Source organism: Trichomycterus rosablanca, chromosome 6 (assembly GCF_030014385.1).
Source record: "Trichomycterus rosablanca isolate fTriRos1 chromosome 6, fTriRos1.hap1, whole genome shotgun sequence".
In the NCBI taxonomy this organism is placed as follows: domain Eukaryota; kingdom Metazoa; phylum Chordata; class Actinopteri; order Siluriformes; family Trichomycteridae; genus Trichomycterus; species Trichomycterus rosablanca.
The window spans coordinates 52,115,460-52,127,511 of record NC_085993.1 but is presented as its reverse complement, the minus strand read 5'-3'; the positions used below and the strand labels follow the sequence as shown (position 1 = coordinate 52,127,511).

Sequence of the window (12,052 nt, the reverse complement as noted above, 5' to 3'; positions counted from 1 at the left end):
TTTTACGTGATCATCTTATGGTTACCACTGACACATTTGTCCCAGCCTTCAACAGGGCATACTGTAGATCGTTTGCAGTAAATAGGAGGTTTTTCTTCATTGTCCTGATTACTGTTAAGGCCTCAGACAAAATTTTGGGTTTTCATCCATGACCAGACAGTTTTGCCCCCACCTCATATGTTTAGGCTGAGGGGGGTTGAATATTTCTGATTCATATAAATTCTGAACTACAAATAGGTAATGCACACTTCATGTACATTACAGTTATTCACATTAATCCAGTGTACATGTTTAACAACTGGAATAGCTCTGCAGTGCTGTAGGAAAAAAATTGCTGCATTCAAACTATTGCTTAATGTTCTTTTATTTTTACAAAATAAAAGTAAACAAACTTAGTGCAGCAGTGTAGCAGTAACACTAGAACACTCAGAATGAAGTGAAGGATCTTTTTGAGGAGAATCAGCGTCTCTGCCGTATTAGCGGACGGCCGGTTCCTCTTCTCATCATATAATAATAATAAACTCGCTGTATTTGGCTGAGTGGTTATTTTTTAGGTGCCGTATCAGATCGGTAGTAATTGTAGATCGTTTGGTTAAATGTTATGAGCCACCGTACTTGCATGCGTGTTGTAACTGTAACAGACTTTTCTGATGACGATGGTTTGATGGACGTTTCTACGCGAAGCGAGTGTGTTTTGACCCTTTGGGGCTTCCATAGTGCATGGAATAGCGTGCTTGGCTAACGCAATGACTCTAGCTGTCCGCTATTCGGTACCGTAACAGAAGAAGTTAATAAAGTGTTAAACGCTCCCGACAATTAGTGAATATATCGTGTATTTATTTCTTTATTAAGCGAGTGCATCACTACCACGCTCGGTTACATAACTAAGCCAATCAGAGCGCTCGATACTGAGATGTCGTTCAGTCGTGTAACACGTAAACTGGTAAAAGCTGTGTGTTCTGGTCCTGAAGTTTTCATACTGGGATTAAAAGTTATTGTTTAGTAAACCGGAGTGATCCTGGACTCACACACCGTATAAACAGTAAAATTCTACAGTAATGAACGCAGCTCTGCTCCCACCGCCTCGTGACACGCTCACATTACAGACGTTACACTTCACTGCTGGACTTGTTTCACTTTCCAATTTAAAGTATTTCCACACAGCGGACATGCTGACGTAAAACGAAGGATCGGTTAAAAAATTTTTAATACCGATCGATACCGATCAGTTAAAAAATGCCTTGATCGGCCCCGATTCCGATCTTTGAGATCGGATCGGGACATCCCTACAATTAAGGTTTAAAAAAATTAAAACAGAATATAAAATAAAAGCATGATTAAAACAAGATTAACACAATAGATTTATTGTACAATAAATAAAAATACAATAAAAAATTACATTTAGAAAAGTGCCATTACAGAATAAAAAGTGAACAGTGTTTTAAAGTGAGCTGTAGTGGATAGATAAATGGCTGGATGGATGGATGGATGGATATATAGATCTTTGTTTCATGAAAGCAGAGTGAACATATATTGCACAACCATACCGGGAAAGAAGTAAGAATAAAGAAAAGTAAAGAATAAATATAAAAACACAATAAGAAAGAAATACACTGGCTCTGCTACATACAGGTAAAAACACATTAATATAATGCATAGTAAAATATGTAGTATAATTTTTATCTATAATAATAATAATAATATAGATATATTAGTAATAACAATACAAATAAGTGACAAGAATAATGAAAAACTGAAAATTAGAAAATAAAGTGACATCAGTTAGTGTAAGTTATAGGAAAAACAATCTTAATCGGTCCAACAACTTTTGGATTTGAACAGCAGTAGCACTTCTCCATGGTGCTTTCTGCTGACATGATCTGGTTTTAACTTTAACTGGATTACATCATCTGTAACACTGATTGAGTTGAAGCTTTCTAGCATATCATTGCTATGCTGTGCTGTCATTTATAAACCTTCTCTTAAAGCAAACACGTCTGCTCTTGATATGTATGTCCACTCTATATATCCAAGGAGACACAGTAATGATCTGACAATGAGACATCCTTAACAAAGGCTAATATGTTGAGGTTACTACTTCCAGAGTGTGACCATAACAGTGTGTACTCTCATTACCATGCTGTGAAAGATCAAAAGAGTCCAGTACAGTACAGCAAAACTGTCCTTGGGTTTGTCAAAATGTATGTTAAAATCATCAGCAATAACAAAATGTTAAAAATCTACAGAAATCAAAGACAACACATCTGTAAATTCGTCAGTAAAATTAACATTGTACTTCGGAGGCCTGTAAGCAGTTTAATATTCATGGTGTCCTTTTTCAGAACTGTACAGAGATATTCAAATAATGTGAAGCCACCCAATGATAACTGCTTGCATTGAAAAGAACCATGAAACAGACTTGCACCTTTTGTGCTTGTACAGTCGCAGCACTACATTAACTAAGCCATGTTTCTGTTAACAGTATAAAATCAAGCCCATGTGCTGTAATAAAATCATTCATTCAATGAGATGTGTTGATCTCATTTAGATCTAATATTTAGAAGAGCTAACTTGGTAACTTGTGGACTTTTCTCTAGAAGCTCTGACTGAGGTTAGATACTGCAGATTGTACTGCACATTTACAGTATCTGACATTTACACCCATTTTTTCCTGTTTAGACAAGTACAGGAATGGGGGAGATTACAGGCACACAGCGTCTGAGCTTCTGTACTGCTGACATCAGAACTGTGTAGTGACCTGTAAAACATCAGTTCACAAATTTACTTGAAAATGGAGTGACCACTTCCCTTTCGGTTTTGATTAGCTGTTAAACAATTTTTTAGGTCCATTATTTATCCAATTTCTACTATAAATTATTACCTTCTGTCTCAGCCAGGACAAAACACGTCCAACCTTTGTAGACTGGAGTTGTTTGAGCCGGCAATTGAGGATAAAACTGAAGACCCTTTTGACAGATTGTATTGGTCCACCCTGAAAAATAAATAATTAATGTTTAATATTGTATCTGTAGAATCAGTATTGCATCATTATACAACTGTAATCACTTATTAATGTTATCTACATTTAAGTGATTATTTTATTATATCTACAAAAAGTGATTATTTAAATATAAATTACTAAAATATTAAATGCTTTTTATGATGAGTCTTATACTGTGTTTATTGGACAGACCTAGTCAATTTCCATGTTTTGTTAATTTGCAGAGTAAAAATAAGTTTAAATAAATCTTATTGCACAGTTACTGTTTATTTACTGACCAAAAGTGGCATCTGCAAAAGTAGAGCAAACTTAATATTTGATCTTGTATGTATCAGTACCTAGCCTCACAAATACTCATTTGACTAAATAACCAAACATTTCCACAGACACACTCCAAAAACTTATGGAAAGACTACAAAGAACAGTGAAAACAAGGCATCGATTGGGGCAAGGGCATAAAACAAACATGTAAGGCTTTGAGTGTTTCAATGACCTCAATGGGCTCAATAAGTTCCAAAAGGAGGAGGCTTGGCACAAGCTGGAATCTTCCTAGATCTGACCGTCTAATTTGGAGCACTACAAAGACAAGGTAAGACTGGAAAGTTTATGGAACGATCAAAAGAACTTTACGCAGATGATTCTATCATAACTGAGTATTAAAAAAACCCAAAATATTCACTCCTTTACTAACAAGGATATGGGTCAAGGTTTGCCACTTAGTGGGGGAAAAAAAAAAAAAAAAAAAAAAACTGTTTAGGCAAATATTTCATCAGTTGTTCTATACTATAGGACTATTTGCTTATACAGGTTTTCACAAGGTGCAAGCCTTGACCTCTTTGCTAGTAAAAGAGTGAATATTTTGTTACATTTTCTTTTATACCCAATAATATCACCTGTTTACTTGTAAAAAAATTAAAAACTCTTGAGTCAATACATTCTCAGGTGGAAAATAAAATAATCAACCTTTTTTATGGTGGCATTTATTCACCATGAAAGTCATGATCTCACCTCAGTATGTCCAGTTTATCTTCAAAAATCTCCAAGAGCTTTTTCACATCATTGTTAACGAGGTCCAGCACTTTCAGTCTGGAGGAGTTTGAGCTGAGAACTGTGGACAAAGCTGCACAGCTTTTCTCTGTTAAATTACAACCACCTAGCCTGAAAGACAAAACATTGATATACAGTATATATAAACAAACACTGATGCTACCTTTTTCAGTCACTTTCACACTTAAATCCATATAAACACCTACTAATTCAGTACATAACCTGTTCAAATACAAAAGTGAAGATCCTACCATAGTTTCTCCAGTTTACAGTGTGGGTTCTCCAGTCCAGTAGAGAGCAGTGTCACTCCTGAATCCTTGAGATCATTGTTACTGAGGTTCAGCTCTTTCAGTATGGAGGAGTCTGAGCTGAGAACAATGGACAGAGCTTCACAGCTTTCTTTTGTTAGACTGGACTTATGAAGTCTGAAACAGAAATAATATCAAATCCAATCACATGTAATTAAAAGGAATGTTGCATGTATGTTGAAAAAATGACCTCTCAGCATGTCAATGCATTTATCTTATATTACTCATTTTAAATAAAAATTCAAAAATATTGTTGTAACAAATACATTGAGAATCAAATTTGCTAAAACTAATCTAGAAATGAAACAGCAGTTGTGGTAAAAGAAGTACAAGTAGTAGTATAATAGTAACATTAGTAAAATTTGGAGGAGTAGTAGTTTTGATGGTGAAAGTAGTGGTAAAAGTAGTTGCAGGAACATTACTCTGGTAAATGTTTGATTGTCTAAATCTGACTCGCGAGTCGATTCCTAACAATTCTTTTCCTTTTTCCTTTTTCTTTTTAGCTTAGACTTTGGGAATAAGCATTCAGGATATTGGCTTGTGTGTCAGCTGATTGGTGGATTGAGTAGCTGGTTGGCTGGTCGCAGGTCCCACCTAGAGCTTTTCCCTTTTTTTTTTGTGCTGTAGTTCTTCTTCACCTTGGGTCCTGTTTCTCACAGCTTGTTTGTCTCTCTCTCATATCAGCCCGCCAACTCACCCCATTTCTTCCCCTGTTACCAGTCATCCTGGGGCCAATAGAACACACGAGTTTCTACACAGACAATTCTGGTGGCCTTCAATGCTAAGGGACGTGCAAGAGTATGTTGGGGCATGCGAGGTCTGTGTCCCTAATAAAGATCCCAATAAAGAGCAGGACTCGTCCTGTAGGCTTTTTGCATCCCCTCTATATGCCATCCCGTCTTTGGTCCCATCTATACCTTGACTTTGTTACTGAGTTGCCCCCCTCCCAGGGTAACACCGTCAGCTTAGTCATTGTGGACAGATTCTCGAAGGCTTGCAAGTTTGTCGCTCTGCCTAAACTCCCCTTGGCTAAGAGGATTGCCAAGATACAGGGGACCTCAATTTACTAGTCAGTTCTGGAAGTCCTTCTGCCGACTCCTCAGTGCCTCTGCCAGCCTGTCCTCTGGTTATCATCCCCATCTAATAGGCAGGTGGAAAGGGTCAACCAGGACCTAGAACATATTCTCTGGAGTTTGGAGTTTGCTCACAACACTTTATGGCACTCCTCCAAGTGGCAATTGAGTACAAACCCAAAATTGAGTGGCAATTTGGGTACAAACCCTCCCATGTTGCCAGAGCAGAAGGCAGATGTAGGGGTTCCCTCCGCGCAGCACTTTGTCCAGTGCTGCAAGAGAGTCTGGAAAAAGGCCCAAAAAAATCCTCAGGACCACCACAGCCTCCAGAACAGCTGCTGCCAACTTAAGGAGACGCTTTGGTTGTCCACCAATGACCTTTCTCTCTTCCTTAGGTCGAAAAAGCCAGTGAACCCAGTAGCATACACCCTCCAACTTCCGTCACAATGAAAATCAATTCCTCGAATGGTTGCCAGAGCCCCGCTTATACCATTAAGCGTGTCCTTGAAGTACACCAGGGAAAATGTGGCAACCAATATCTTGTTGATTGGGAGGGGTACGGACCTGAAGAGCATTCCCACCTAGGGCTTTTCCCTTTCTTTAGTTATAGTCAGGTTCTTCTGCACCTTGGGTTCTGTTTCTCACAGCTAGTTTGTCTCTCTCACATATCAGCCCGCCAGTCCACCTCGTTAAACTTAGCTTGTCGTGATGCTTCCCTGATTGGCGTGTACTGCACGCTTTGTCCGCATTGTGCTCTCGATTTTTGCACTTGCTGCACCACTCAAAGTTTGCCTGATTGAGCTTTGACCCAGTTTGCCACTGACCTTTTTAAAACTCTTAGACGATAAAAGCGACACGAACAACGCTTAACGTGAACAAAGCTTAACATTGTAATATTAGTAATATTGTACTAAAGCAGCAACCAAGGATTTTCAGCAGTACAGTGATTTCAAGGACTTCAAGATTCAGCAGGTCTGGCAGTGATGCCTCAGTATGACTAGTGAAATTGAACCCGACTATCAAATAAATTTGGTTAACTTGTTGGTTTAGTAGCTAAAAGCATGGTTTACTTGGGATTTTTTTGTGATAGTAAAAGTAGTTTGATGATCTGAAACATAAGTGTGGAAAATATACACAAATAGAATAAACGAAGAAGGGGTGAATACTGTTTTAAAGCACTGTATTATAACTAATATCAGGAACAGACATTTTATTCATGAAAAAATAAAATCATCATAAATATTAAAAGTAATGATCTCACTTCAGTATCTCCAGTTTACAATTTGAATTCTTCAGTCCAACCAAGAGCTTTTTTATTCCTGAATCCTTCAAATTATTGTTACTGAGGTTCAGCTCTTTCAGTCTGGAGAAGTCTGAGCTGAAAACTGAAGATAGAACTGTGCAGCTTTCCTCTGTTAGCTTGGAATTATAAAGTCTGAAACATATGAATTAAATAATATCAAATCACATTAGATTCAAAATATGCTTAACAGGATGTAATTAAAGGGGAAAAATGGTGTGAGTATTTACATCTCAGCAAATAAAGGAATTCTAGAAAACTAGAAACCAAGTACCAATTGGGGCAGTAGGTAAAATGTGAATAAAAACATGAAGCAGTGATTTCCTTAACTGTCTTTACTGTCAGTCCTTCACCAGCAAGGATGAGTATAGGTTCAAAAAAATGTGCTTAAAAAAACCGAAGAGCAAATAGGTCAACAGATTTATAATGAGGTTTCATCAAGCCCAACTGCAGGGAATTTAGAGATTTCACTGTATATACTATTAAGATTATTAAAAGTTTTAGGAAAACTAAAGGGTAAAGGGGCGTAAAGGGCAAGGCCACAATCAACATTAAATGCCTGTGACCTTCGACTCCTCGGTCTGCACTTTATTTAAAAATTGACATGCTTTTGTAATGAACATAGCCACATGAGTTCTGGAAAACTTAGGATCACTTTCGAACTTTGGGTTCATCCTGTCTGCAATCACATAAACAGTAAAGCAAATGGAAGAAGCATCGTGGTTTTAATTAGCGTTTTCCATATTGTCCCAACCTTTTCTGATTGAGGGTTGTATTATCAAAGAGTTTTAGTGGTAGAAAACAAGTACTAAACCATTTTGTTCTACATCCTATGCAAAATGCTTAATTACATTTACAATTTAAAACATAAATATACATAAACACCTATAAATACCCTTGTAACCACCTGGAATACAAAATAAACCAACTTGCAACACCCCACAAACACCCAGAATACCACAGCAATCACTTAGTGACACCATGAAATACCATATCAACCATTTAGTAATATACACAGTAATTGTTTCACTTTACACTTTAAGAAGTAAAGTTACGTGTCTAGTCCTTTTGATGTTTTGATTTAGATGATGGTCAATTTTGATTTAAAAATCACTGCTTTTTGTATTTGACTGCTTATTGATATTGTTATTTGATTATACTTTTACAACAGAAATCATCTAACATCCACCTAACAACACTTAGCAACTAGCAACATTTTAGCAAACATATGGGATACAATAGTGTTCAGGTCCAAACATACTAGTGACCACCTAGGACACCAAGACGCCAGCTAGCAACATCCTGGCAACTGCCTGGGATACCAGAGCAACCATCTTTAACAACATAACAACCACTAGCCAATACCCTAGCAACAAATTTAAATTGTACAGTAACCACCTTGCAAGCACTTTAAATACCATTGAAACTGCTTAGCAACACCATAGTAACCATGGTAGGAAATGTGTTTGGGCAATGGTAGCTTACTGGTTAAGACAATAAACCAGTAATCAAAAGTTTGCCAGTTTGAGTCCCACAAGTTGCCACTGTTGGGCCTGTAAGCAAGGTTCCTAACCCTCAGTTGCTCAAATTGTGTTCAGTCGTGATTGTACGTTGCTTTGGAAAAAAGCATCTGATCAGTGATGTAAATGTTTTTGTACATAATGCTCTTATGGTCTTATGATCTAAGATCTAATGATCTTCTGACTAAAATCAAACACACATAAATATTTAGTTTATTTACAGAATGTGATCTCACCCCAGTATCTCCAGTTTACAATGTTCATTCTCCAGTCCTGCAGAGAGGAGCTTTAGTCCTGAATTCTTTAGAGGATTGTCTCCGAAATCCAGCTCTATAAGATGGGAGGTGTCTGAACGGAGAACTGAGGCCAAGACTCCACAGCTTTCCTCTGTCAGACTACACTGATACAGCCTGGGATAAATATGAATATACATCACAATAGTGCTATACTAAGTTTTATTTAAGAACCAGACACTTTACCTGTGTGAAACTGAGTGTTAAGCGTGCTTATGAGCAAACGTTTTACATAATAATATTAACAGTTATATTGCACAGGAAGTATGAGATGAATCTGTTTGTGTGGCTTATTTCTAGGGATGCATCGATACCATTTTTTCCCAACCGAGTACAAGTACATGTGATTTTTGTACTCGCCGATACCGATACCTATTTAGAATACCGTTTTTTCAAACAAAAACACACGCGAGAAGTGACGAGAAGTTTAATGATACCACGTCCAAAAATGCACGTCAACAAGTAGCGAGAGATCAAAGTGTTTGTGCGCTGACGTGATGAAATCAAGGAGGAAAAATAAATGAATCTGAGTGGATTTGGCAACACGAGCAGTATTTTTGCAATGCAGTGTTGGTGTTCTGTAGAGAACGATCAGGTCAGAAATACTGTAAAACGTGTGTGTGTGTGCTGATGTATTCTGATATAAACTATATTATCCCCCCGTCCCACCTGTTTACGCTCCTCTCCTGCGTTTCCCCTCGCACCGTATCCTGCGTTCTCATTGGCTGTTCGACATGTCACTCATTCCCAGTCGCACATCTCGGATCAGATATCTGACGTGCTAGAAAAGTCGATCCGGTCGCCGAGCTGTTGGATAGTTCACACTTAGCGATTGAGAGCCGAGTTTTGATCACCGAGCAAACGCTGAGTTGCTCCCGAGCCGGCAAATCTAGCGCCGACCAGCCGCCGAGCAAAAATCAGGGCAAAGATCGTGTAGTGTGAACCGGGCATAACGCAGCGACGTGCACTAGGTACACGGTATCGGATGTTTAGTATCGGAGCCTCGTTTGTGAGTACGAGTACGAGTTAGTGAGCGCGGTATCGGGCTAATATCCGATACCAGTATTGGTACTCATGCATCTTTAATTATTTCTGCATAATCATTAGAAGGAAACGCTACTATGATTGTGCATTATCTAACAAGTGTACGTAAGTGTCTGGTCATAATCATTAATATTTTGAACAGACAAAAGCAGTGCATGCAAAATGTCAGTAAAAGTAAAAGTGGCAACAATATACACCGGTCAGCCATAACATTAAAACCACCTCCGCTCAGCTCCACTTACCATATAGAAGCACTTTGTAGTTCTACAATTACTGACTGTGGTCCATCTGTTTCTCTACATGCTTTGTTACCCCCTTTCATGCTGTTCTACAATGGTCAGGACCCCCACAGGACCCCCACAGAGCAGGTATTATTTAGGTGGTGGATGATTCTCAGTGTTGTGCCGGTATGAGCAGACACAGCAGTGCTGCTGGAGTTTTTAAATACCGTGTCCTCATTGTCCACTCTATTAGACACTCCTACCTAGTCGGTCCACCTTGTAGATGTAAAGTCAGAGACGATCGCTCATCTATTGCTGCTGTTTGAGTCGCTCGTCTTCTAGACCTTCATCAGTGGGCACAGGACGCTGTTGGCTGGATATTTTTGGTTGGTGAACGATTCTCAGATTCTCTGATCCACTCATACCAGCAGAACACACTAACACACCACCACCATGTCAGTGTCACTGCAGTGCTGAGAATCATCCACCACCTAAATAATACCTGCTCTGTGGGGGTCTAACAAAGCATGTAGAGAAACAGATGGACTACAGTCAGTAATTGTAGAACTACAAAGTGCTTCTATATGGTAAGTGGAGCTGATAAAATGGACAGTGAGTGTAGAAACAAGGAGGTGGTTTTAATGTTATGGCTGATCGGTGTATAAGTTCAATAGTGAATTGTAATTAGTGTAATGTTTATCTGCAGTCATGAAAGTAATGATCTCACCCAAGTGACTCCAGTTTACAGTGTGGATTCTTCAGTGCAGTAGAGAGCAGCTCCACTCCTGAATCCATCAGATAATTGTTACTGAGGTTCAGCTCTTTCAGTCTGGAGGAGTCTAAGCTGAGAACTGAGGACAGAGCTGCACAGCTTTCCTCTGTTAGATTACAGCGACCTAGCCTGAAAGACCAAACATTGATGTATGTAAGAACACTGCTGTCACCTTTTACCTCACAATCCATATAAACACCAACTTCTCAAACAAAAGTGAAGATCCATAGCCATACCATAGTTTCTCCAGTTTACAGTGTGGATTCTTCAGTCCAGCACAGAGCAGCTCCACTCCTGAATCAGCCGGAAACAAATTCCTTGTGTGTATCCACATACTTGGCCAATAAATCTGATTCTGATCCTTCAGATCATTTTTACTCAGGTCCAGCTCTCTGAGACTAGTGGAGCGTAAACTGAGAATCAAGGCTAGAGCTTCACAGCTTTTCTTTTTGAGATTACAACCATTGAGACTGGAAGAAAAATAATAACACACTAAGATGAAGTGTTTACTGCTTGTGATCTTTATCAAATGTAATTTTGGCCCTCACTAGTGCAAACTGATTAAAAGAAGAAAAGAAACGATTAAACAGTAAAACTAAGTAAAACCTTTGTTTAACACATTAAAAACATGACATGGTAGCGTGTGTTGTTTTGGTATAAGTGTAGCAGGTCTAGCTGTGGTGTTGGGAGAATGTGGGAATCCCACCTCAGTATCTCCAGTTTACAGTGTGGACTCTTCAGTCCAGCACAGAGCAGCTCCACTCCTGAATCCTTCAGATCATTGTCACTCAGGTCCAGCTCTCTGATACTAGAGGAGCATAAACTGAGAATCGAGGCTAGATCTTCACAGCTTTTCTTTGTAAGTTTACAATGACCTAGCCTGAAAAAAAAACAACGGTACTGAATATATACAGTATATGATAGAGGAAAGCAACGAAAAGAAAAAAAAAAATATATATACGTATATATTCACTATATTGCCAAAAGTATTCGCTCGTCTGCCTTCACACGCATATGAACCTGAGTGACTCCTATTCTTAATCCACAGGGTTTAATATGATGTCGGCCCACCCTTTGCAGCTATAACAGCTTCAGCTCTCCTGGGAAGGCTTTCCACAAGGTTTAGGAGTGTGTTTATGGGAATTTTTGACCATTCTTCCAGAAGCGCATTTGTGAGGTCAGACACTGATGTTGGACGAGAAGGCCTGGCTCACAGTCTCCGCTCTAATTCATCCCAAAGGTGTTCTATCTATCTGGTTGAGGTCAGGACTCTGTGCAGGCCAGTCAAGTTCATCCACACCAAACTGGCTCATCCACGTCTTTATGGAGCTTGTGCTTTGTGCACTGGTGCGCAGTCATGTTGGAACAGGAAGGGGCCGAGCCCGACTCCTGAAAAACACCCCCACACCATAATCCCCCATAATCGCTTCCACTTTGTTATAATAGCACTGACAGTCGACTGTGGAATATTTA

At 39.0% G+C, this 12,052-nt stretch overlaps 1 protein-coding gene across 2 annotated transcripts in view; it reads right to left on the bottom strand.

The window, feature by feature from the left end:
- Positions 1-1,348: 1,348 nt before the first annotated feature.
- LOC134317252 (NACHT, LRR and PYD domains-containing protein 12-like) overlaps positions 1,349-12,052 on the bottom strand; it is a 34,781-nt gene continuing 24,077 nt past the window's right edge. For both annotated transcript variants that reach the window (XM_062998049.1, XM_062998050.1), the window contains exons 8-16: positions 11,286-11,459; positions 10,816-11,049; positions 10,535-10,708; positions 8,486-8,659; positions 6,691-6,864; positions 4,300-4,473; positions 4,010-4,159; positions 2,882-2,992; positions 1,349-2,758 (exon numbers count right to left, since the gene is read on the bottom strand). In XM_062998049.1, the coding sequence (XP_062854119.1) occupies positions 2,890-2,992; positions 4,010-4,159; positions 4,300-4,473; positions 6,691-6,864; positions 8,486-8,659; positions 10,535-10,708; positions 10,816-11,049; positions 11,286-11,459 (1,357 nt within the window). In that variant the 3' untranslated portion in view covers positions 1,349-2,758; positions 2,882-2,889. The remainder of the gene's footprint in view (positions 2,759-2,881; positions 2,993-4,009; positions 4,160-4,299; positions 4,474-6,690; positions 6,865-8,485; positions 8,660-10,534; positions 10,709-10,815; positions 11,050-11,285; positions 11,460-12,052) is intronic.